Below are 26,848 nucleotides of genomic sequence, written 5' to 3'. Positions count from 1 at the left end.
AAACATTATTAGACTTTGGAAACTGAATCACAGCCTTAACCAAGAAGGGAATCTGTGAGTTTCCTGCAGCGCCCTTCTGGCCCTTCCTTCTTCCTCTGCCCCTAAAGGGAAAGTAAACTGAATAGCTTTTCACGCATCAGGCACTCCAGGCACCACACACACACACACACACACACACACATACACACACCCTTTGTTGTGTGTTAATGTTGTTATGTTCATAAACACTTCCTGAGGGCCAGCCTAAGAAGGAAGCACTGGGGATGGATGGATGGATGGATGGATGGATGGATGAAAAACAGCATCCCTGTCCATGAGGGGCCCACAGACTAGCTGGGGAGATGGCCAGTAAAATGCCTCTGAGGTTCTATGATAACTGCTGTGATAGGCTAGGGATCAGGGTGCTGTAGAGAAATGGGCCAGGGTACTCTCCTAGCCCAGAAATGGGGCTGAGGGAAAGCTTCCTGAAAGATAAGATGCCTAAAAAGAATAACACAAGCAAATAAGAAGTGTGGGGCATTCCAAGCCCTGTGAAGGATACATTGGAGGAATGCTTGCAATGCAATTGAAAACTGGGAGACCAACTAAGAGGTTATAATCCACATCCAGGCTGGAAAAGTTGGATCTAAAGTGTTCAAAGGTAGAGTCAAAAGCGACATGGCAACTATTGGATGAGAGTGAGTGTTGGCTGGAAAATAAAAATCCAAACAGCAGAGCCAATTCCTAGGAAGAAAGATGACGGGTAGGGTTTGAGGCATGTTGAGTTTAACCATCAGAGGGACTTCCAAGTATAGATGCTCAGAAGTTCATTGGATAAGAGGGCCTGGGCCAGAGATCTGAATTTGGGAATCATCAGTGTGCAGGTAGTGGTCCACTAGGTGCTATGAGAGAATGTGGGGAATAAGGAAGAGAGAGCAAGGAGAGAGTCCGGAGGAATAGTGACATGGAAGACGCATTCTTGGGAGACCTTGAAAATCAAAGAGGATTTCAAACAGAGGGGTGAGGAATATTAGATGCCACTGAGACGTCCAATCACATGGAGGCAAAGGTGGCCGAGGGAAGGTTTAGTGGAGTTGTACTGACAAATGCCAGATGCAGAGATAAGTAGTGAAAAAAGGAACCATCGGACACGGAAGTACCAGCATAGACCTGTTTTCTTCCAGAGCCTCACTGTGAAGGGACAGTGAGAGGGCAGCATCAGCAGGAAATCTGCAGTCAACAGAAAGTTGATTGAAACTTGACCATGAGTCTATGCTGAGGGGAAAGGGAAGGAGTGAAGATAGAAGAAGATGGATTAGGCAAAGGCCCTGGAGAGGAAAGAAATTGGAAGAAAGAACAAAATATTGATTTTTAAGATGTCAACTTTTGAAAAGCATTGGAAATCTTCCAAAATATTTATGAAAACACTCTATTTCCAATGATAAAGTGACTGCTGGGAGAGATCTTAGAACCAATTTACATGTCGACAGATCTGCTCTTTACACGTGATTCCGAAGGCTATTATGGAAAATTATTTTTAAAATCCTTAATAGGGAAAGGTGGCTGCTTCATTTCATTATATGATGTGTTTGGGCATCACTTGAGATACAGTTATATATATATATATTCTCATTAATTACAGGGACTAGTCCTTTGATTATGTCTATAAATGTAACTGCAATTAAATTATGTTAATAATTTTATTAGGTGGCACATTCACAAAACATTTACTAAAGACAGTTTAGAAAATGCTTCATGCCAGCACTAGTTTCATTTCCATTAATATCACTGTAGTCTTATAATAAATGGTTTTCCATTATGCTTCACGAAAATTAGAAAAAAATAATTTAGAGGCTGCACTTCAAAAATAGATGTAAGGATAAATGAACTCTATGTTCTTGGAGTTTATTGTTTAAGATGAAATTATTATTTTTAATGTTTAGCTTTTAAGAATAAAAATCAGACCAGATTCCATTAGGTGAATCTGCTGCCCTACATGGACAGTTTATAGAATGGAAAAGGAGTTTGTTCCTTCAAGCTGTCAGGTAGCGTCTTGATTTCACTGTTCTCTGATACCCTGCAGGAGGGCCCCACCATCAGAGCATGAATCTTAAGTCCTTGTCTCTTGTCTGTCTCTGGCTCTAGGCTGTTAACTCTGCCAGGGCACCCCCTGGGTCTGCCTGACTCACCACACGCTGCCTGGTGCAGAGCACAGGCTTGTTAATATTTGCAGAGTGGAAGCTAGTCTGTCATTTGCATTGACTTTAAAGGAAGGCTCGGACTCCCTAGGGAGCTCCACTGCAATTCAGTGAGCGCATGTGATGGGCCAATCATTATTCCAAGACACTCCTGTAGGCAATCAAAGATGGCGGAGAGAAGGTCCCTTCCCCAGAGAAGCCTGCCCTCTGGTGGGGAACTCAGACTTGTGGGCAGCAAACTGAGAAAAGGGCTGTGACAGGGGTACAGTCAAAGTGCCATGAGAACGACGATGGCTTTCCACCTGGGAAGGAGGGGTGTGGGAATCGATGGAGAAAGCTGCACGTTGGGCCTTCGTTAGGCCTTGACCATGAGGAGCGTATTACTAAAGGGGGAGGAGCCCAAGCCCAGCTTCCTGCTCTGCTCTCTGTCCTGCTTACCGCGCTGCCTCCTCTAACACTAAGACTCCTTTCAGCCCTCACCTTGGAGGCCCAGGCGATGTGCAGCCGGGGTGATGTTGCGCCCCTGTCTTCCGCCTCTGGAATGTGAATGTCTAGTCCACCCCATTTTCTCCTGTTTACCTCCAGAAAGTGCCTGGGGTCCTGAGGACTCTCAGCCCCGCTGGACTCACGGACTTGGGTAGACCTGAAAGGATCTATTTTGGGTCATTAGCCAACAAGAAGCATGTTAAAGACTTACAACCTCATCTGTTTGCCTGGAAACCACAAACAGGATTTATCGAGTCCTACTGGGTGCTGGGGATAGGATGGTAAACAAAACTGACGGAAACCCTGTCCTCCTGGGACATGGCTACTGTTGGAAAGCAACAAACGATGAAGAGTGATAAAGATGTAGTCCGTTAGATGATGATAAATGGGGATAGGAAATGCTGAGAGAGAAGCTGCAAATGTAAACGGGCTGCTCGGAGAAGCCTCGAGGAGAGGGTGACGTTTGAACAAATACTTGTAGGAGTTGAGAGGGAGCCCAGTGGATCTCTGGGGGAAGAAGATTCCAGGTAGAAGGACCAGCAAATGCCACAGCCCTGCAGCGGGATAGTGCACAGTGTTTCCCAGAAATAGTGCGGCTGGAGCAGGAGAGCTGGGCGAGGGGGCGGGGGAGGCAGGGTGGTCTCCATGCATCTCCCTGGATAGAACTTACAGGTGCTTGTGAAGACTTTGGCCTTCACTCTGACCTGGGGAGCCACTGCCGGATTTTGCACAGAGAAATGAGTGACATGATCTGATTGACTGATTACTAAGGATGCCGGGATGAGGTCAGCCTGGGGATGGAAAGGTAAAGGGGGCAGGGGAGATGAGCTAGGAGACTAGCAGAATTATCCCTGCCAGACCTGATGCTGGGGGCGGGAGGGGGGGGGCGGGGAACGGGAGGGGGAGACAGCTTCAGAAATATTTTTAAAATAGACACAACAGCCCTAACCGGTTTGGCTCAGTGGATAGAGCATTGGCCTGTGGACTGAAAGGTCCCAGGTTCAATTCTGGTCAAGGGCATGTACCTTGGTTGCAGGCACATCCCCAGGAGGAGGTGTGCAGGAGGCAGCTGATCGATGTTTCTAACTCTCTATCCCTCTCCCTTCCTCTCTCTAAAAAATCAATAAAATATATTTAAAAATAAATAAAATAGACACAACAGACTTGCTCATGGATTGCATATGGGGTGTGGAGAAGGAGCCCAGGATGACCCCAAGGTCAGAGTTTGCTGTTGCCACGTCAGTTCTGTTGCCTGGCTTCTCGGGTTGATGAGGCGAGGTCTGCCTGACTAGCGTCTGTGCTTCCAGAAAGAAAAAAAAAAGGCCAGGAACAAACAGAAGGAAAGTTCAGGTGCACTTTTGCTCTTTAAGCTACAAAGACAGAGGCAGGAAAGGCAGAACTGACAACACAAAAATAGATTCAAATACGCCATGTTCAAGTTTCCCCTTCTGTTCCATTTTTTTCTTTTCTTCTCCCAAACTGAGGCCTCTCATCGAGGTGCCTGTGGGCGCCCCCTTTGCTGCTATAGATCCTTTCGCCCCACTTCCCTGTGTGGCTGATGCTCGGATTGTTCTGCGTCAGCCAGGAGCTCATCTGGTCGCCAGCCCCAGGCTTCCTTTGTGACACTGCCTGTTCCAGGCGTGGTGGGGACGATGTCAGGAATTTCCAGGGGCCCGTTCGATTAATTATCGGCAGAACAGAAGCAAAATCCATCTCCTTTGGGTGAACAGACACTCCTGTGTTTATTTTATGAGGCAGCTTGGGGCTTCTGTTTTCCATCAGAGTGATTGAATCAAAGATTTTAATTTCGGTGGTTTCTCAAAATTTGTTCTTATTCACATTAGGCCCTTAAGTTTGGATCCTTTCCTGCCACCCCTTGAGTGCTGCTCTCTGGGGGACGCTCAGCTGGTATTCTCTTGCAAATTGCAGACCAAAGTGAACTGTATTAAAATTGCCACCAGGGGCCTGGTGGTGGCGTGGCTCAGTGGTTGAGTGTCGACCTGTGAACCAGGAGGTCACAGTTCAGTTCCCGGTCAGGGCACGTGCCCAGGTTGTAGGCTTCATCCCGGTGGGGGAAGGCGGGGTGGCGGCAGTGACAGCCAATCAATGATTCTCTCTTATCATTGATGTTTCTATCTCTCTTTCCCTTCATTTCTGAAATCAGTAGGGGTTTTTTAATTTTTAATTGCCACTAAGTTTTGACAGAGGTGCCTCACAATTTAAACAGAATTTGCTATTTTGAGATTTTAAGTGTATAAATATCTGTTGCTCGTTAACAGTACAACACTTTCAGGGTTTACACTGAAACAAAGTATATTTTTTAAGGTTGCCTTAAAACATGTTTTTAAAATCTCTCCTTCACTCTCTTTGAAAAGTACTCAAAAAGGTCTTGATTCTTTATCCCCAGGCACAAAACTAACCTGCTCCTAGCTCTCTCCTCTCTGCCTCCGTGTGGGCATCAACCTTTATGCCAACGTGGAATCCGGGCCTAAAATAGTGTATTGAAGCAATCCCTTATCACCTAGGTCTCCTGCCCCTGAGGCTGCTTAGCGTCGATTCAGTTTTGAATGTCAATTTTTTTATTTTCAGTAACTTATGGGAAGAATGTCCTGTCACTCACTTCCACAGTAATAACGCTTTCCGAGTAAATTCCTGATCACTTACTGAGTCAGCAGCCATCTAAACCCATGATGCGTATTAACGCATTAGAGCCTTCCAACAACTGTGTGAGATGGGTGTTCTTATGATCCCCATTTTGAAATTCAGAGCCTGAGTTTTAACAGAGAGAGGAGTTAAAACTCTGGGAGGTAAAAATCACTAAGCTCTTTGGAGCCTCCCCAGATCCATTGTATGGCCGCAATAGTTTCTTGCCCGTTCTCTGCCTGCACAGGGGATGGGGAAAAGCTGATCGCATCTTTCCTTTGTAAGATTGCAAAGGTGTGAGGGTTTAAAACACCGAAGGTCAGCTCCATCACCTTGACCTTCTCAATTTCAGGAAGATGTAAAGGGATCCTTTTCCTAACCAGTTTTGGAACTGACTTTGGAAGACGCACTGAAACCTGAACCCCAGTCTGACATGGTCCCCAGGATGCTTAACCTGCCAGGTCAGGATGTGGCTTATTCCCTAATCCTGCAAGTGTGGACTGAGACGGGGAAGATGGCAAGGGTCCTCCTGGAGCAACGCAAGGCCACGTCACCCTTGCCCCTGAGCTTTCTGTTAGTTCCTTTTCCTTTTTCCTTTTACTTCCAGATTGCGTTCAATGCCAGGCATGTGGTAAGCCCCTTCCACAGGTTCTCACTTAAACCATGCATTGGACTCATGAGCCAATGCCATAGGAATCCCTATTTCATAGGAAAACTGAAACTTAGAAATATTCAGGAACTCACCAAAACTTAGCCAGCAGAGCAAGGAAGAGAGGCGAAGCTTCAACTCAGATCATCCTGCTTTCAAGTCACATCCATTCAATCACAATATTGTGCTGTCCCCGTCACACACACACACACACACACACACACACACACACGTGCACCCTGCTTAATGTCCTCCCCAGCTGTGGCTTCAGGCTGAACAGGTCCTAAAGGTGTGTGCCTTCTGACCCCAAGGGTCCCTTTGAGAATCACAGGTCCTGTGATGACTTCTGCCCCTGCTCACTCTTGTCCTATCAACCTCTTCCTCAAAAGGTGCCCTGTGGTGATCCCAGGGGTGTCTGGTGATCGCTTCATCAGGTGCTGCCCCCCATCCTCAAGGAGCACCCCGGGTGCTACATTCTGAAGCTGGACCTGCAATTGCTGCTGTTTTAGAAACTGGTCTTTAAGGTTAAGTCCTGCTCGGCTGTGGAGCAGCCATTGTCAGCACTCAGAATGCAGAATGGCGATCAGTGAGGCTCACGGGACAAAGGTTGAGCCAGCCTTTGCAGCTTTGCCTCAGGCACACTCAGAGGGCTAACCCTTTGTGCCACCACCACCCCCTCCCCGCAGAGCATGTGGGAAAAGTGGTGACACTCTAGAAAACCCCAGATGACCTGTTAAAATGTTTGAGAACCTACGAAATCCCAATTCTGCAATCATTTCCTACCCTATTCTCCCAGACCTCCTTTAGAAAATTTGGGGAAACCATTCCATGCGTGATGGTGACCATCGCCCTGATGTTTTCTGGCACAAAGAGTGGCCAACCCCTTCCATGCTTTGGGTCTCTTTTATAATCATTTCTCTCTGAGAAGGTTCCAGTGACCACAAGCCATACGGCAAATAGCTGGTTTCTATCGATAGCCTCTCTGCCAGGATTCATGACTTTGGGGCGTTACTTGGATTGGACGATTTCAGGTTTTATTTCCACAGGCTTATTTGTTTCCTCTTTTGAATGCTTTATTGCTTCGTTATTATTTTATATATAAGTTTTAAATAGCAATGATTGATCATCTTTATGTCATAACGCTGCTGACTGTTCCAACTTCAGAGAAGGACCCTGAGACCACAGAACGGTTTTATTAGTGGAAGCATCATCTCCTGTAAAGTTGCAGAGCTTCCTTTTTCTCTTCCGGGCTTTTCGGTAGATGACCTGAGGGCTTCTTGGGAGTTTCTTCTACAAGAAGTACCCCGTTTAAGCTGAAGTCAGAAAAGAGTCCTGCATCCACACTTCCTGGGCAACCTCCAGACAGTCACAGCCCCCAGCCTACCTCCTCCTCCTTTTTTTTTTTTTTTTTTAAATATGGAACGCTTCACAAATTTGCATGTCATCCTTGCGCAGGGGCCATGCTAATCTTCTCTGTATCGTTCCAATTTTAGTATATGTGCTGCCGAAGTGAGCACGCCTCCTCCTTCTTTGAATTCTTTATCTTTCTCTCCTTTTTCTTCCCTTTCTTGTTCCCTTTTACCTCCTCCTTTTCCTAGTCCTCAGACTTCCTTTTGTTTCCATTTTTTCTTCCCAGAGTTTCCCTTGGAGATTAGATAGAAACAACTACACGCCAAAAACTTTTCAGCATGGTGAACCTAATGCCAACCTTCAGTGTCCCTCGGGGAGGGACATCACGCCCATCACTTCATCCATCTTCCTCATGCCTCGCGAAGCCCCAGCCACAGGCTGACCTCTCTCCACGCAGTGCTGTCCTTCCTTTGAGATGCTCCTCTGGAGCACATTCATTGCCGAGACTAAGGTGCTCACACCCTAGAGGCTGCCTCTGTGGTAGCAAGGCCTCTAGGATTGTGACTAGTGGAGCGTGTGAGCAGAAAGGGCTCGGTCCTGTGTCACTTTCACCGCTGGAAGCAACTGATCTCACTCTCCTTTACAGCTTCGGTTGCTCCCAACCAATCACACCAGTCACCACTATGACCACACCCCATGATTTCCACTCCTGGTTGGGGGAGGGGTGGGTGCCAACCTGCCATCCTGGGAGACTCGTGAAGAGAAACACTTTTGGTTGGATTTGGTTAGATGTTGGTATAACTGGAAAAGAAGAATGAGATCCCCTGTTAATACGCTGCTAAAGAACACAACTACCAAACCAGAGAGGTTGTGGTGTTTTCAGAGTCATGAATAAAGCAATAATCAGTTTAAAATAAGGTTCCTTTTTACCTTGAATATTCAGGGGGGGAGTGGGGAGGACAGCAGAGGGAAATCAAGAATTAGAGAAGAAAGAAAAACGTATTATGGTTCACTAATCTCTACACTTTTGCATGCTTTTTTTCTCTGCTTGTTGCATGCACTTACCCATTAATTATGTCAATAATGGAAAAGAAATGAAGCATTATGCTTGTGGTACAGCTGTTTAAAATGATTACTTTGAGACTGGTATGTTTTCCAGCACCTTTCTCTATGCATCTCATCACCAACAGACATCGCTTGCTGTGCTCAGTTGGTCATTCTTCGCCCCAAACCCCCACCCCTCAAAAATGGAATCAGTTGCCTCCCTGATGCTTTACTGCAGCTGACGCAGCTGATTTGGAAAGCTCTGATGCTTGCTCCTGACTTGTTCAGATACTGCAGTGTTCATTATGATACACATCTGAAAACCAAATTCAAATCAAAGGATCCCTAGGCATGACTTTCCATGGTCAACCCCATTTCTGGGATGAGCATTTAACCCCAGAGATGCGGCTGTGCCCCCAGAGCCACTCTGTGTCTTTGGAGTTGTTTTGGATCTCGCAGCAGGGGAGGGTTGGGGGAGGATCGGTGCTTTGTAAGCCATTGGGAGGGAGAGAAGAGATCCAAGTGAAGCCTTTCATCTATGGGCTGGCAGCTTGAGATTCTCAAATAGAGAAGTGAGCTGAAGAATCCACACAGGTAAGAGAGCCCTTCCTGCAGGACACGGGCTCGGGGATTGGACAGGAAGGCGAGGGCGCTGTGACAACGCGGCGCACGTACCTGAAGAAGCCGCGGGCCTGCTTTGCCACTGCTTCGCCATTTGCCACGGGCCTCTCTTCATTTTCCTCCTCATCCTCTTTCCTTCCCACCACTTTCTCTTGCTTCAGGGAGGTTCAGAGAAAAGGCTTCCATTCTCCACAAGATTGCCAAGAAGAAGTGCCAGGTGGATGAGAACGAGAGGCAGAATGGGGCTGCCAATCACGTGGGTGAGTGCAGGGAGACCTGGTCCAGGGCCCTTCCTGGAGTGCGTGGAGGGGAGCGGAGAGCAGGACCCCGTGCGCCCATGACTCAGCACCGACACAGACCCCTGCAGCTCAGCCCTGTCCTGAGTGTCGGGCGGAGTCCAGTGCCCCTGGTGGGTACAGGCCATGGGTAGACACTGTGTCTCCTGCCCTAGGGGAACGCCAAGAAGAAGAAAATGATTCTGTGAGGAACCTGAAATAAAGCCAGCTCCTAAACCGGGCATCTCCCTTGAAGACTAGAAAATCACTGTACTTTAGGGATGCCACATAAAGAGGACACACACACACACACCCCATCATTGACTATTTAACAAGAAGTAAGAGAGCACCTCTTCTGAAATTCTTGCCTGGTAACCAAATTTTATACGTATGACATCGCATACAGCACACCCACTGAATTACCAGCTGGTTTACTTGGTGGTGATTCCTGAGTGGCAGGGCCCCTGCCAGATGCCACAGCCTCCCCTTTCTCAGGAAGTCCACAATACGACTAGCCCAGGTCTTTTCTGGCTAACTTTTTCTGAGCTCCTGTGTGGCTAGATGAGGACATTCAAGCATCTTATCTTAACTTGGAACATGTTCCTCCTCTCCTGTCTGTAACTGTAATAGAGCTCTCTAATTCTAAATTCAAACTAAATTTAGTCTAATCTGGATCTATGCTATAAATGATGCTATTGCCCAAGATACTAAAATTATCTGCAGACAAAATTCAACAGTGTTGCATTCAAAATACATGTGACTCCTTAGAAGAGTTTCTGTCTCTCCTGTTACCTGATTTACAGTTCAGGGGAAATCTTTGGCCAGGAAATAGTCAAGATGCTATTGGGTATGAAGGGGGGGAAAAAGCTGGAAGGACATACACTAAAATATGAATAATAGCTACTTCTTGGAGTTGGGATTAGGAATTATATTTTTTTTTCTCTGCTTGTTTATGCTTCTGTGAACTTGGACTAATTGTTTGGAATTAACATATCTTGCTTTTGTATTCTAAAAATGCAAAGCCACAGCACAAAAGTCTAACTGCATAGGCTGAGTTTTGTTTCTGATATTTAAGTTCAGTTACACAAGCTATTTTTCTGCACCACTTGTTGATTTTTGTGGATTCTTCTGCACCACTTGTTGATTTTTGTGGATTCTTCTGCACCACTTGTTGATTTTTGTGGAATAAGGCAGCTTGCAGTACAAGACTTAGATGCCTGGGTTCAGTCCCAGTCCTTCTCCTAATGACTGGCTGACCTTAGACTTGGGTTTAACCCTTCATGAGAAGGTAGGACACATAACTCCAAGGATGCTCCTGTGCAGACTGGGTCTCTGAACAACTTTATAACTAAAAAAAAAAAAGTTACAAAATCTATGTCCGAAATCTTTTCAAAGTGAGCCCAAGTTTTTTTCACACGTTCTTTGGTGCTGAGACCCCAGCCTGCCATGTAAAACACGGCATGAGCTAAGACATACTCGGCTAGGTAACGTGCCTGGGAGGTTGTTTATTCTCACCTGTTCATGTCTTTTCTTGGGCATCTTAACTCCATTTTGGTACCCAGCACCCTCCGTTGCTAGGGTCAAGTTTGACCATTGCAGGCCTATCCTGAAGTTGTCTTACTTCAGCCAATAGACTCCCCAAAGCAGAGTTTTTCTTTTCCCCCAGACTTAGTATGTTTTAGTTTGGTAAATAACTGGGCCAAGCTTCTGGGATAAACTGGCGTAGCCGCACACAGCAGATCATCACATGCATGTCACTGTCACTACTAAAATCATGGGAAGATAAAAAATTTGAATTTCTATGGTTTTCCATATATAAATATTTTATGCCTCTATATTTCACAAGTAAATACATAAATGAACAAACATTTCCCTGTGATTTCCAAAATTGGGCCACTTCAAATCCAACAATTTTGCTGTAGCTCTCCCATTACTTTGTGTGATGTTTTACCAGCGAGAGAAATTGTTGGTTCTTCTGAAGTTGCTAGAAAAACAAGCATTTGATACTCTGTGAGCAGCCTGCCACTCTCGTGTCTGATACCGATGGGTATTCTGGTGCTCCCGGCGGCCCTGACACTGAACCACACGGCTCCATGGTCTCCCGAAGTCCAAGACTCTACCCAGCATGGCCAGAGGGTCTGGGAAGCTCCTAACCTCCTCCCGCTGAAGGCACAGCAGACCTGGCTGGTGCCTGCACAGCTCGCCTGGCACAGGAGGCTGAGTCTGCTAGAACGCCCAGGGAGGAATGGTACAAACCTTCGCCGCTTGGTGCAACCCCAGCCTTATCTCCCCTCAGAAATCACCATCAATCGTCTGTCTCCCTTGGCCAGTATTTTAGGTGTTCTTTCCAGTATGGCCCTTCCCCCATTGATGCCATTTGCTTTCTTTGTGTGTGTCCCCATTATGTCACAGAAAAAATCGAGCTCCCAAACAGCACCAGCACGGAAGTTGAAATGACGCCATCCAGTGATGCTTCAGAGCCCGTGCAGAACGGCAACCTCTCCCACGGCATTGAAGCTGCGGAGGCCCAGGTACGGCTTCTGGTCATGGCCTTTCTGGGCTGCTGGGGTTGGTTTTGCGTGTGATGTCCTAGGAGAGTGGCCCGGAGCCCACCTTCTCCCTGGAGCCCAGCTCCCAGCGGGGAGGACCCAGGCCAGGTCTTACTTGTTCGTGTATGTACTTCCCAGCACCAGCCCAGGACCCTGCGTGCATCACATTCTCCATGTACTGAATAAATACACATATTCTCTAAACCAGGGTTTCTCGGGGCGAGGTTGGAGGACTCATGCATCAAATCATAAAAATATAGATCCTGCCCCCTCCGGTGTGTCCAGTGGTTAGAGCTTCAGCCACGCACCAAAGGATCTCGGGATGGATTCTCGGTCCAGGGCATGTACCTGGGTTGCAGGGTCATTCCCCAGCCCCGCTTGGGGTGTGTGTGGGAGGCAATTGATGTGTGCCTCTCACATTGATGTTTCTCTCTCTCTCTCTCTCTCTCTCTCTCTCTCTCTCTCTCTCTCTCTCTGCCTCCCTTCCACTCTCTCTAAAAATCCATGGGGAAAAAATAGCCTCAGGTGAGGATTAATAACAACAACATGGAGATTCCCTGGACCTGATGAAACAGGATCCCTGGGAAGCAGCATTTTTGGACTTGCTTCCCAGGTGATTCATAATGCATGATAAAGTTAGATAGCTGCTATGGTCTGATCTTTTCTCTGTCTTTAAGGTCAGGATTATGTAACAGAGACACCACAGGAACCACACCTCTATGAGCCCTGTTTGGGCTCCTGCAGCTGAAAGTAATCAATATTGTCTGCCCTGATCGACCATTCAGCGGTGCAGCCAGGGGACAGCTGTTTGACCTGGTGTTATACCCTGTGCCACAGATGTGGTGCTGGGCACTTTATATGTGTTCTCACCTTTAAAGCCCACAGCCGAACCCTAGCCAGTTTGGCTCAATGGATAGAATGTTGGGCTGTGGACTTGAAAGGTCCCAAGTTCATATGCCCGGGTTCAGGGCTCGGTCCCCAGTGGGGGGCGTGCAGGAGGCAGCCAATCAGTAATTCTCTATCATCATTGATGTTTCTATCTCTCTCTCACTTCCTCTCTGAAATCAATAAAAATATTTTTAAATAAAAATAAAGCCCACAGCCAAAGCTAGTCATTTAGTGTCTCCATGTTAGATGTGTTTGAGAAAGCTAAAGCTTCCCAAGATGAAGTAGTTACCCAGGATTACCTCACTTGTAGGTGGCAGAGCTGAGATCTGATCTCGGGACTGTCCAAATATAGCACCTGCACTGCTTCCACCACGCAGCTCTGCCTCAGTACCGCAGTGGCTCAAAAAAAGCAGGCAGAAAGGAAAAGTAGGTGGTACTTGTCAGGTCTCTGGGTTTCATCTGGAATTTCTGAGGCATGGAGTCCCAAGCTCGCATTTTAATCAGGCACCTAGGCGGGTGTTTCTCAAACTTTAATATGCTTATGCATTTCCTGGGGGAAGGTGTTAAAATTCAAATCTGCTGTTCTAACGAGCTCCCCGCGATCCTGATGTTGCTGGTCGAAGGACCACACTGAGTAGCACTATGCTAACGTCTGAGACCCACTTCTCTAGACAGGCCTTTCCCAGTGAGCTGAAAAGCTTACGGTGCCCACAGAGGAGCCCGGCTGCGGTGATGCAGCCCAGCACACTCTTCCCCTGCATCCCAGGATGCACTGCGGCAGAGGGGCCTGCACTTAGGAAACATGCTAATGCAAGGAAAGCCTCTTTGCATAAAGGAGAGTAAAGATGTGGAGCATATGTCATATACCTATTGGTCATTTGAATGTCTTCTTTGGAAAGATATCTATTTAAGTCCTTTGTCTATTTTTTAACTAGGATTTATTTTTAACTTTTCCTATTGAGTTGTAGGGGTTCCTTATATATTTTGGATATTAACCCCTTAAAAATATACATCTTGCAAACATTTTCTCCCATCCATAGGTTGCCTTTTCATTTTGGTAATTGTTTCCTTTGCTGTGCTTTTCACAATATATACTTAAATCTTCACATCAGACATGTTAAATATATAGGATTTTATTTGTCAGTGATGCCTCATGAAGCTGGGAAAATCAATAACTAAAGGAAAGGATAAGGAAGCAGCAGCTCTTTCTGCCCTTGTCTCCTCTGCCTCTGGGCTCTCACCCTCCTGCCCAGAGCCCTGTGGTCCCTCCGCATTAGCTCAGGGGTGAGCTGGCAGAGCGGCTTATGTCCACATGGATAAGCAGCATGTGGCAGCAGGAGCAAGGCCCCAAGGACATCTGGTTGCCCTTGGTGACGGCACAGTCACAGGTGTGTGGAGGGCAGCCGGGTCGCTGTGCCTCTCCATCTGGCTGGCAGAGGGACGTCTGTGCCCCCCACAAGGGAGCACCTTGCAACAGGGAAGTGAGAGAATCCCAACTGATCACTCTCTGAGCAAAGCTACAGCCCCCAGGTCTCACACAGGGAAACAGGACAGATCTGTTTCCCCTGATATGCTGAGAGCTTAAGGACAAAGAGCCATGACCGGCTGGCTGCCGAGCGACCTGGCAGTGAATTCCAGATCCACCAAAACAAGTTACCTAACCTCACGTTAGTTTCCTCGTCTGCAAAGTACAGATAATAATAGTACCTGCCTCTTTAGGGTTATTAGGAGAGTTACAGAGCTAAGTGCTTCTATTTATATTATATGTTCATACTTACCATATAAATCTATATATATAAAAGGCTAATATGCTAAGTGTTCATCCCACTGGTCGCTATGAAGCGCACTGACCATCAGGGGCAGATGCCCTAACAGGAGCTGCCGAGCTGCAGTGACTTGGCAGTGGCAGTTCTCGGGTGACGCACCCCAAAACCAGAGAGGAGGGAGTCCGATTCCTCTCAGGGCCACATGATTCCACCTTCAGCCGTGGACTATGTTGTTGCTGGGGCACTGTCAGCCCCGAATCTGGTTTACTGCACACTTGCGTTTGTGTTCCACACCCTGTACAACAGCAACTTTGCAGAGAGCCCTCTGGCACTCCGGGACCCCTCGGGGGATATCGTAGAGATGGTTTTGGCCCAATCCCCGCAGACCAAGCCGAGGGACCCCACCTGCCCAAGGGACCCTGCTCATTCCACAGACCCCCTTCGAGCCATAGTGCCACTCCAGGTGCAGCCTGCTGGGGAGGGACCGTGGGAGGTTGGCTCCAGGGCGTGTCCGGCCCGTCTTGTCCAGTCCCACCTTGCCAGCCACCTTCTAATTAATTTCCTTTCAATGTGCATGAATCTGTGCACCAGGTCACTAGTATATATATAAAATGCTTGGGGTAGTCAGGGTGTAATAAGTGAATAAGTAAACATTTGTGGTAGGTAAATCATTATGGTCCAGTGTCTGTACAAAATGCTCTGGGAGGAAAGTCTACTAGTAAAAGCTTCTTAAAAGAGGTAACATTTGAGCTGGATATTGATGGGTGAGTAGGAGTTTGTCTCTCAGAGAAGGAGGAGATGACCAAGAGGAAAATATGTGCAAAGGTGTAAAACTTTAAGAGGGTAATTCATGGTTAGCAATTGGTGAGAAGGTCAACGGAACTATAAGGTGAAGAGTGAGGAGAGATCCACCAGGAAAAGTAAACTGGGCTGAAATTCTTCAGCTGTTTAATTAAAAAGTTTGTAGTGTCAGGGATGTGCTAGGCACTGGAGATGCTCACATCTTCGCTCTAGCAGAGCGAGAGACTGCGACAACAAACCAAGATACAATTTTTGGTGGCCATAAGGCCATGAAGAAAGTAGAGTATGATGATGCAAGAGAGGACCAGCGGAGCGGCCCCTTTAGGTTGGGAGATGAGGGAGGGCTACACCAAGGAGGTGGTGTTTGAACCCGGGCTAAACTCCAAGGAGCCAGCCAAGGGAACAGCACCCACAGAGGCAGAAATGAGCTTGGCTTGTTTGCGGAACAGAAAAGTCAGCGTGGCTGCTATTCACAGGCGGAGGGAGTGAGGAACGTGGCAATGAGGTTGGACAAGAGGGCCAAGCAGAAGTGGCCCACCTTGTAGACGATGATAAGGAAGTTCACTTCCTTCTAGGGCAGCAACAAGCCATTGGAGGCTCCCAGATGTGACCTGCGCTGGTAAAAGACCCCTGGGGCTGTGGAGTGGGATCGGATTTGGGGGCAAGAGGTTTTGTAACAAGAATAGAGCAAAGAAGTCGCTGCAGGAGTTGAGCTGATGGTGGCGCAGACCAGTGCAGTAGCCGTGGTAAGGGGAAGTGCGTGGATTGGGAAGGGCATTGTAGGCACCCCCAAGCAGTCTGAACTTCCCCTGTTGGGGGAGTGGGGGGCAGTGGCAGCATCAGGTTTGTAGGATGGGAAGCTACTCTTTCAGAACGGTTAGGAGGCCAGCGTGGAAGAAGGCTCGATACAGCACAGCGAGGTAAGAGCCTGTGGGTTCAAGGATCAGCAAACTATGGTCCGTGGCCAAATGTGGCCTGTACAACCCATGAGACAAGAGTGTTTTTACATCTTTAAATGTTTTTCTTTTAAAAAAAAGAAAGAAAGAAAGAAAAGCAGCATATATGACAGCGACCATATGGATTACAAGGCCTAAAATATTTACTATCTGGACCTTTACAGAAAAAGTTTGCCCACCCCTAGTTTAGACCATCTGCAGTCTTTAAAAAGAAAAGAAGGCTGAGGACGCTCTTCATGTACTGATGGAACTATCTTCAATGTATGCTGTTAAGTGAAAAAGGCAACATGCCAGATTACATCCAGCATGCTCTATTTGTGTGAGAGGGAGACGACATGAGCACTTGCTTCCGATGCTGCTAAAGAGACTGGGCATGCTGACCACCTCCACGACAGGGGCCTGGTGGTGAGCAACTGGTGCGGGAGGGAGTCTGTTCAGTGTGCAGCCTCTGTAGCTTTTGAATGTTGAACCGCTTACCTGTATTACCCAGTCCCCAAAAATGCGACAACAGAAACGACCGTGGGCTAAATTAAAAGAGCAACATGCTTTAGTGGTTTAAGAGCAGAGACTCCGGGGACAGACTGCATGAATTCAAATTCCAGGTCTGCTACTTACCCCGCTGTGTGACTTCGGAGAAGTCACTGAACCTCTCTGTTCTCCTCTTCTCCTTTCTGTGAAACAGGAATGAGAAACAGCACCTACTTCATATCATTGTTGTGAGAGTGAAATGCTCTTCACAGTTCTTGGCACGCAGTGAGCGTTGCGTAGGCATTTGCTATTATTAGAAGCACTTAGGAAAACGTTTTTTTAAATGGCTATGGAGGCCCATATGACAATGGCAGTGCATGGATGGCAGTAGCTAGATTTAGGTCTGTTTCTGAGGCCGAATTGAGAAGATTTGATATTAAATTGGTCAGAGAGCATGAACAAGAAAAGGAGGCTGTCGATGATGCTGAGGTTCCTGAGCTGGAAGATTGAATGACAGGGTAAATTAGGGCTATGACTCCAGGGTTAGAAAAAGCCTGTGACGTTGGAATGCCCAGGCCACCGGAAGCACAGTTTCACAGAAATCACTCGGGGCGTTCCTGTTGTGTAGTTTTCTTTCTTTCCCGGTTGTGTTTTTATCAAAATGCACGAATGATGAGGTGTACATCGGCTTTATTAATGGGTGTGATGAGCCCATGCATCACGTGCGCATCGCTGGGATCCTCCTGAGAGTCTAGTTCCATGTAATTAACGTGCTGTTTTTAAAACCCTATTTACAAGTGAACTACTTTTATAGCGACACCTCGTCTCATCCCCGAGAGCTTTCTTCCGTACAGACTATGCCGGCAGCGAAGAGCATTTTAAAATATTCTCTCCCGAGGAGCCCCTTTGCAGGAGCTTTTTTGCTTCATCTGTATATTCTATGGAATCAAGAAAATAATGCAATTTCTTAAATGGCTTAATGCTCATTATCTATTCCCACCGACTGCTGGCACAGTCTTATTGATTCTAACGTAGAGGGAGCTGATTTGAGCTGCTACTGAGAATTTACCAACCTCCAAATTTTCAGTGTTGAGAGTTTATCCAGGTTTGAAAGGCAGTTGAAAGAAATACTCTCTGCCACCCAAGTACCCAGCATTTTTTTACATTTCAATCCTGCCAGTCTAGCCAGGAGCCAGCTGATGGCACGTGGCTGGCTTGCTGCATGAGGCTGCCTGCCCAGCTGGGTCATGGCCCTCGGTGCCGTGTCACTGTCCTTCATGCCGCGTCATGGTCTCCATGCAGCATCATGATCCTCGATGCCACCCCCTCCAGCCCTTTGAGCACACACTCACAGGAGAGGGTAGAAGGGGAAATGCCTTGAAAATTTCATAGATTCTGAAATCTGAAAATCTAACTTGTTTTTTGATTGTGTCCTACATTTGTGTGTATTGTGAGATGGCTTTTTATATGTTGCAACTTTTTTTTCATCTAGTCTCTGAAATGTCTCCCTGTCCTCAGGGAGATCAGAATTGTCCTGACTTTGGTTAAGAGTTGCTCAGATGCACCAGTGAGCAAGCAGATTTATACAAGAAAAGCACAGTCCTAGGAAAAAGAGAGAAATAGATATGCGTATGTACACAAACATAGATAGATAGATAAATAGATAGATAGATAGATAGATAGATAGATAGATAGATGATAAATAGATAGGTGAATAGATAGATGGATAGACAGATAGGTGAATAGATAGATAGATAGATAGATAGATACGGAGATATGTGTAAAATGCAGGCTTTTTCTTATTTCCTTACTTTACAACTTAAATAGTACCTTACCATGTTCAGCGCTTCCTGTGTCCCGTCGGGAACACATCCCTGACTTATTTCTTCTCAGTCCAGCATTGGTCTTCACGCGACCTCTGTGGAGTGTTTGAAGCCTCAGAGCGCTGGTCACATGGTGGCTGGAAGGCTAGTGACTGAGTAAAGGATGAGCAGGGAAAGACGATGGGAGGGATTGTGATTTTAGGTTTCTCTAAAAAATGAGTAAAGATACCTCTCTTCTGTTCAATTTGGATCGCTTGGGGTAGTAAAAAAGCATCCTTAGCAAGGACTGGATTATTGTTGTTTAAAGGTACAGCTATTGACTTTGGAGCCCCTTAGAGAGACTTCACAATCAGCATTGGTCAAAACGGTCAGCTCTGATGGGGATTTCCATGATTGTCTAAGCAGGTGGTACCTACAAACCATATGGTTCTTTCTTTCTAAACTATCACTCTTAGTTAGGAAATGTTTGCGATGCTACCAGAGGTGAGGTTCAACAGAGAGACTGAACCTCAAACCCTCCTATTATTCAAAGAGCAAGTATCTGTTCTAACTGATCAATGTGTAATAACCAGGTCCACCATTTTGAAAGTTTAAAAACAGTCAAGAATCACATATCCCAATCTCTTGAAACATAAGAGATTCTGGCCCCCAAGGAATGGGGGCTCTGGTGGGAAGTGGGACTGTGTCTGTGTCTCTGACACTACCAGGGCCCAGGGGCAGTGTGGGGGGAGAGGCCAGGGCCTAAGAGTGAAAGAAAAGAATATCCAAAGGTTCTCCATCCCACTTAATTTTCCTAGGCCTAGGCCAGTGATGGCGAACCTTTTGAGCTCAGCGTGTCAGCATTTTGAAAAACCCTAACTTAACTCTGGTGCTGTGTCACGTATAGAAATTTTTTGATATTGCAACCACAGTAAAACAAAGATTTATATTTTTGATATTTATTTTATATATTTAAATGCCATTTAACAAAGAAAAATCAACCAAAAAAATGAGTTCGCGTGTCACCTCTGACACGCGTGGCATAGGCTCGCCATCACTGGCCTAGGCCATATTAGATCTATTATTGCCTTAGGAAAGAAACTCGTTAGTATCAGAGAAAACCTAACACTAACTATAAAATAAACAAAAACAGAGATTCCTGCCAAACCATAGCACATGCATTCTATATCTGGAGGAGATAACACTCAAAGGCCTTGTGAACACATTTAAAAATAAATAGCTATAGTCCAACTCGAGTTTCTGCCTAAACTTGAATATTGACACAGAATTATATCTTCACTAAGAATCTTACTGTTAATTATACCATTTGTCATTGTGCTTTCTGAAAGTTTGAAAAATGTCTATTAATCATTCATCTAAGATACATTAAGGGCTGACTGACTATTAATAAAAAGGGGGGGGGAACTCCATTACCACCCTGAAAAAAATACTGACATTAATACTACTGTTCCTGTGAGTAATTCTAATCCAATTGATAATAAAATGATGAGAATGATTTTTGAATTATTTTTTATGATCCTCCAGTTGCTTTTATGTTGGCTGATCACTTATGATTTGTATCAGCAGGATTTACGAAGCCCATGAAAACTATGAGAAAACCAATTTACAGCAGCAATACAGAAAGAAATCTATCTTGTCAGTAGGTTGCACCTCAGAATTATTTGGGAAAAATGCAAAGTGAAGGAAAGCAATTGCATTTCACCAGACTCTCCAAATGCCATTTTACATTATAATAAATGGTTTTGGGGCTTCTGGGAAAACTGAAGTCCAGACAGCTTCATCACTCACAGCAGAATATTTCAAGACCTTGATTTCCATTCAAAGTCACGTAGAAGCAAATTAAGTTTTTTTCAGGTTGCCAATACTTAGTGAAACCTTATCATTTTGTGTTTAATATGCTAAATTCTTGATGTTAGATTTTTTTCCATCTATATGTAAAACGAACCATAAGATAGTAACAGAAGAGTGAATTATTTCTTACCACGAGACGAGCAGAAATGTATCACTTTTTTTTTTTAATTCTGTTTGCTACTTAAATGTTAGCTCTGTTGGTTTAGCTTGTCCACACAGAAGGCAAGACAAATGTCTCGGATGGTGCTCCCTTCCAAAAAGAGATGCACTTTGTACTTATCTCTTAGAAAAACGTAAGTGACAGAAACATAGAAGACAAGAATAGAGTGCAGAGAATGAGGGATATTAGTAAAACATACAAATGCAAAGACATTGAAAAACTAAGAGAACAAAAAAGAGGAGAGTTTTCTTAAGACTCAATAAAGAATGAGTGGGTTGGAAGGCATTTAAAAATAAATTCCAGCAAGAAAATCCAATGATTTATTTCAAAGTCAAAAAGTTTATTCAAAAATGAGATCTTTAAAAGAGATAAATACAGTATTTTGTTATGGTCACCCAAGCAGACGAATACACCGACCATATGGATTTTTCTCATTTTAGCTGATTTCCTTTGTATTAAAGCACCGGTGGCGTTTAAGGTTACAAAGCGGAAAGCACTCTGGAACGTGTCTTGGGAGGCGCCTTCCACTTGCCAAATAGTTGTCCATTTCAGAGCCTCTCACTCTATCAAAGTGTGACTGTGCATTTCTGGTGATTTTACCTTTGAGAGTTCCAGCTCTGCTACTGCTTTTCACTCTGCACAAAACACAGACTCAAGGTGTCACAATATTTTGAGTCTCACCATCTGTTTGGAAGCTTTGTTTCTGATAGGAAGTCTACTTACAGCCTACCTCCCGAAATAAAATAGCATTTTCTCCGTAGGGCTACGAAACTTTCCCTTTCATGTTATTTATTCATCTTACCTAGGAGGAAAATAAATTAGATTGTTGGCATCACTACAGTCAGTGAATGCTCAGTCAGTATATGACTGGTTAGATGAAGGAGCAAAATTATTACCGTTTCCACTTTCACATCAAATAATTGAATTATAGGATTATATTGCTGGAAGTATCATAATTCACTTGGTCAAACCACTTTCTCATGGGAAATTATTTCTCTGAATATTTATTAAACCTAATAACAATAATCAACCTTTATTGAGTGTTTACTGTGTGCCAAACGGTGTTCTAAGTGCTCTTTACGGATTAGCTCAGATAATTTTGTCGGAGCAATAATGTTGTAAAAGAACATTCTGCAGCAGAAGTGGGTGTGCGTCTATAAGTCCCTTCTCCAGCAGTCCCCTCGTTAGGGAAGGCACTGTCAGGGTTTCTTCTCTCCCTGGGAACCTCCCACACACGCACTAGAAGGGGAACATATACCATTTCACCAGTTCCCCAGGAGACCTAATTGGAAAAGTAAAACACGCCACCTCTGTCGAAGACAGTATTCTGAATGCTTCCATAACGAAAGAGAACAGAGGTAGAAGGAGAAGCAGAGGGTCCTTGTTTAAAGACGATGCTGTTTTGTGGTGCATCTTCTTCGACTGAGGTTCTGTTGGCCTTTGAACAATGAATGCTGGTGCCTGGAAATAACCCACCTTCTATTCCAGTCCTTGCTAAGGTTAGCCTCCGGAAAGTTTATTGTTGTAAAGGGTGTGATCCATCTCCTACAGTGTCCCCTTGAGGTTCATTTTAGAGGTATCTGGTGCAGGATGATCCGCAGTTATGGGAGTCAGGGGAGACATCAAGCAATGGAACACGCATAACATCTACAAGCCTCATTTTGGCCATTGGTATACTCGGTTGTCGCCTCCTTCTGCATCAAGCCAGGGCTAAATTCCTGCATTTTCTTCTTGGATGGAGATGCTACAGAACAAGACTTTCTTCTTTTTCTATATTTGAAGACATTCGTTGATATCTTAGCACTCACACTTCATTTTTTTAAATTTGTACCATAGAGATATTACCCAAGGAGAAAGAGGAGGAAAGAAAACATCACAACACCCCCTCCTATCTACAACCCCCCCCCAAATCTGCTTTCTGTTTCCCCTTCCAAGCTGCCCGGGGTGTTATAACAAAAATGCCATAGACCGCAGAGCTTATAAACAACAGAGATTTATTTCTCCCAAGAGAGATCCAAGAGCACGTGTCAGGTGACGGCCTGCTTCCTGGTTCATAAATGGCAGTATTTTCACTGTGTCCTCACTTGGCAGAAGGGCCAGCTAAGAATCAGATGTTTCCGATCAGCGTTTTTATGAAATGTGGACCATCCAAACCATCAGAATTAGTCTAGGCTCAAGAAAATTATGTCAATTAAATGCTTCGTATTTGCTATAGCTAGTGTTTTTTGTTTAATTGGTCAAATTTATTATCAAATAAAGCTGGGAGGCCTGGTGTGATTGGGCAGAAAGCATGTTTGTCCCTGTTTTTTAGGATTGAGGAACGGAGGCATGGTAGAGTGGGGAAAGAGCCTTGGGCTGGGAGTGAAGGGAGGTCACTCAGGCCCCGCCTCGCGCTGTGAAGTTCCTGTGGCTTATCACTTCATCTCAGGTTCCTCATCTGTCAAATGAGGGGATGGCCTCAATGAGTCAGGGCTCTTCAACTCTGAAATTCTGGGGCTCCTCTTAGAGCCTAAAGCTAGTATTCTAAAGATTGCAGCGGCCTATGGTTGCTGCTTGTCTTTCCTGATCTACCGGTGTCCATACAGTGAATTGAAAGACAAGTTCTTGGACACCAGGGTAGTCCCACATTAAAGCAGTCCAGGGACAAAGAAGTTCTGCCTCACAATAGCCTGGTTTTTAACCACTCCTGGAGCCTAAAGGGCAGTGAGCTACACCAAGACCAGATGCCTACAGACCACACGGGATACATGTTCTTTGGCTAGTCCAGCATTTCCACTGATTTGCCTAAGGTCGCACAGCCAGTTAGTCACAGAGATGATACGAATGGCAGGAGGGAAGATAACTAACATTATTGATCCCCTGGTGTCTACCAGGCGCTGTGCATCCTTCAATTGCCTGAGTTACTACCCCCAGTCGATGTAGATGAATGCCTCACACATAGTCTAGACATTTCACGTGTTTTATTAGTGCCCTTTAAAAAACTTCGTTGAGTGTGACATTTTTAATATTCTTGGTGCACCTACCCAACCTCACTTGTTATGCTCAGCAGATGTGTTTATGGCTCTCTATTCCACTCTTAGCCCCTGGGGCCCTGCAGGTGACTCCCAGCATGCACAGGACTCTGGGAGCTTTGCTGCATTTGGTCATTCGTGTGGGCATCTTTGTTGAACAATATGGAGATATAAAATGATTTTTTTCCTAAAGATATAAATTACAGAAATAGCAACAACAAATATGTTAAGGACCATTCTCTTTAAGTCGAAATAAAAATCACTTAAAACCTTCACGTTCACCCAACTTGACCATGGCCCAGTGCTTTAGAGTAAGTGAATTATATTTTTACATGGCTATTTGAGTGCTGGCATTTTACTTTATTCAGCGTCATGCCAAACTGAAGGGGCTCCCCTGGGAGAAGAGGTGGCTTTCCTAAGTGCTGAGGCGTGTGGTCCTTCTGTGGGGGGATAGAGAAGTGAGAACTTCCCTTCCGGCCTGAGTCCAACCCCATCTGAGCTAAGAGCTAGGCAGGGCCAGGCTCTCCTCTGAGGTTGCTCCTGTTGACTGGAGAGGAGCTGTTATACAATGAAGAAAACTGAAGATGCAGATGGCCTATTTTCAGAGGCCTCTGGGTTTTCATTTTAATTCTCTGATAGAAAAGATTTCCCATGGAAATCTCGTGCAGTGCCCTTCACAGACAAGAATGAGAAATTGGGTTGCTTCTGAGAAACATTTTTCTGGCTGTAGAGGTAACCTCTGGACTGGTGAGTCCAGCTCAGGCCCCTCCACTGGAGATTATATGTTTATTCTGGGCCAAACCATCCATACCAGGCACAGGTAGGAACAGTGTAAGGTGCACCTACAAAAAAGCTGGACAGGCTCAGGGTAGCAGGATACAGACAGGCGGCGGCTGCTCCTCCCATTTATAGGTAAATAAAAATTAAAATCAGTTGATTGCTTCAGAGACCTCCCAGTAGATGCTAACTGGCTCCTGGAACTGCTGTCTCCTATCTGCAGATGTTCTGTGGCCAGACCTCCAGATACCAACCTCCAGTATCAATAAGTGAATCCTAGCAGTGGTTGTCCACTTACCGAAAGTTGTCACTTAGAATGACGTCACCTCCTGCTAAAGTTATCCCCAAATTTCCATTACTGAGGAGTTTTAGTTGTATGTCTGCCCACCCACCTCCCCTCCTCGTTTCACAAAGATTAGAGGCTGCTTGCAAAGAGACATCTGATGAAAAAGGATAAAAGGAACAGTTTTGAGAGAATTCAGCAAAGGATGTACAGGCAAGGACAAGAGTAAGATGGGAGTGAGCTGAGCATGGATTCCACTGCTATGACTGCCGGGTGTGGGTTACAGATTTGGCTGTGAAATCCCCACTGCAAAGCAAAGGAGAAAATAGTGTCATTTACCTGATTCACAGTATTTTTAAGGTTTATTTCAAAGTTTCTCCAAAGAAGCATGACTTTTTCTAGTGCTGAGATATGAAGGCTGTTGCTCCCTCGATTCCTCATAAACAGGAGCCTGGATCAGCCCGGGTTAGGTTCCATCGTGAGCAACCAAAACCCAAAATGACTGTGGCTGGGAAAACAGAATGTTCGTGGAGGCGGTGTCGGCAGCCCAGGGCAGAATGGCTCTGGCTGGGTGTCGGGCTCAGATCCTTGTATATTGTTTCTCCACTTCATGGTCCAGGATGGCTGTCCACCCTCTGACTGAAATGCCCCCACTCCACCCCCAGGAACTGGGCAGGAGCGATGACAGACACACCTCCGCCCTTTAGGATACATCCCGGAAGCTGCAGGGAGACCTGTGATTGCGTCCCAGTCGACTGGAACCTAGTCACATGGCCACACCTCGTTGCAGGAGAGGCTGAAGTGGAGTCTTTATTCCAGGCCTACGGAAAGTGGGCTTCCTGTCACCGAAGTCCATGGGCGGTATATCTGTTTGCTAGGGCTGCTTTAAGAAACTAATTCAGACTGGGTGGCTTAAGCGACAGAAATGTATTTCCTCACAGTTCTGGAGGCTGGGAGTCCAAGATCAAGGTGCTGTCGGGGTTGTTGTCCTCTGAGGCCTCGCTCCTTGACTTACAGATGGCCATCATGCTGTGTCCTCACATGGCCTTTCCTCTCCGCGTGCAAATCCTTGAAGTGTCTCTGTGTGTCCTAACCTCCTCTGCTTACAAGGCACAGGTCCTATTGCCTTAGGACACACCCTAATGGCTTCATCTTAACATCATCATCTCTTTAAAGGGGCCCTACCTCCAAAGACAGTCCATTCTGAGGTGCTGGGGAGTAGGGCTGCAACATAGGCATTGGGGGGAAACACAATTCAGTCCATTACAGGCAGAATGGATATTAGAGAACAAGCCGCCCCCCCCCCTCCCCCCTTCTGCCAGCACCCCTAGAACTGGGTAAATATGTTTTCTGGAGCTATTTGTTCTGTCTCCCCTTTTAAATTCAAGTCTCCTCAAAACCAAGAGCCCCAGGACACAGCACACTGCTCTGCACCTAAAGGCAGTCCTTGAATACCTTCCGTGGTGGTGGCTACAGCTGGAACCACAGCTGGAGCAGAGACTGGCGGCCAGGATTCAGACTCTACCATCTCCTCCCGCCATGCTGCTCGGATTCCTTCAGGGTCCGGCGGCCAGCAGACCGCCATGTGGGAACTTAGAGCCGAGTGTTTTAGCCTCGGATTTTCCATGTCAAAGGTTGCAGAGCCTTAACGCAGTAATTGCTGGCCCTGGTGTGGCACAATCCTAGGGTTTCCACAGAGACTCCAGTAGGTACCAAACTATTTGAAACCTTTATATGAAAAGTCATTTGAATGTTTTCTGGGTCACTTTGCATTATTTTGTTTTCTATGGTCACCAAAGAAATTTTAGGAGGTAAGGATAGGTTGTTTCACCCAGCCGGTGTGGCTCAGTGATTGAGCATCGAGTATGAACCAGGAGGTCATGGTTCTATTCCCAGTCAGGAAACATGCCTGGGGTTCGGGCTCGATCCCCAATGGGGAACATGCAGGAGGCAGCTGATCAATTATTCTCTTTCATCATTGATGTTTCTATCTCTTCCTCTCCTTTCCTCTCTGAAATCAATAAAAATATATAGGTTTTTTTAAAGAATAGGTTGTTGCAAGGTCAAAGCCAGCATGCCCCAACTCCAGGAAAAGTTGGAAAACCAGTGCCTGAACCTCAGCAGGCTCTCCCCAGGGCTAAGACTAATGAAATGCCAGCAGCCCCAGTTTGGGCGAAGGCAAATGGGTCCCAGACTTGTAACGGTTTGTTGGTGTGTGTGTGTGTGTGTGTGTGTGGTTTTTTTTTTTTTTCATTTTCTAACCATTTCAC

At 45.8% G+C, this 26,848-nt stretch overlaps 1 protein-coding gene and 1 non-coding gene across 13 annotated transcripts in view; one reads left to right on the top strand and one right to left on the bottom strand.

Moving 5' to 3' along the window:
• Positions 1–26,848, top strand: part of SLC24A2 (solute carrier family 24 member 2) — a 227,382-nt gene that overhangs the window by 173,182 nt on the left and 27,352 nt on the right. For 11 of the 12 annotated variants that reach the window (XM_070431745.1, XM_070431747.1, XM_070431746.1 and 8 more), the window contains 2 exons: positions 9,132–9,230; positions 11,658–11,776. In XM_070431745.1, the coding sequence (XP_070287846.1) occupies positions 9,132–9,230; positions 11,658–11,776 (218 nt within the window). The remainder of the gene's footprint in view (positions 1–9,131; positions 9,231–11,657; positions 11,777–26,848) is intronic. The other variant, XM_070431744.1, reaches the window with a different exon arrangement.
• On the bottom strand, positions 7,366–7,472 carry LOC139021373 (U6 spliceosomal RNA). Its single transcript, XR_011473478.1, has one exon. It is a non-coding gene; the product is annotated as a U6 spliceosomal RNA (small nuclear RNA).

The sequence above is a fragment of the Myotis yumanensis genome, unplaced genomic scaffold (genome assembly GCF_028538775.1).
Source record: "Myotis yumanensis isolate MYYU_CA2020_CCGP unplaced genomic scaffold, mMyoYum1.0.hap1 SCAF_12, whole genome shotgun sequence".
NCBI classification, from domain to species: Eukaryota; Metazoa; Chordata; class Mammalia; order Chiroptera; family Vespertilionidae; genus Myotis; species Myotis yumanensis.
This window is presented reverse-complemented; position numbering and strand designations above follow the sequence as displayed.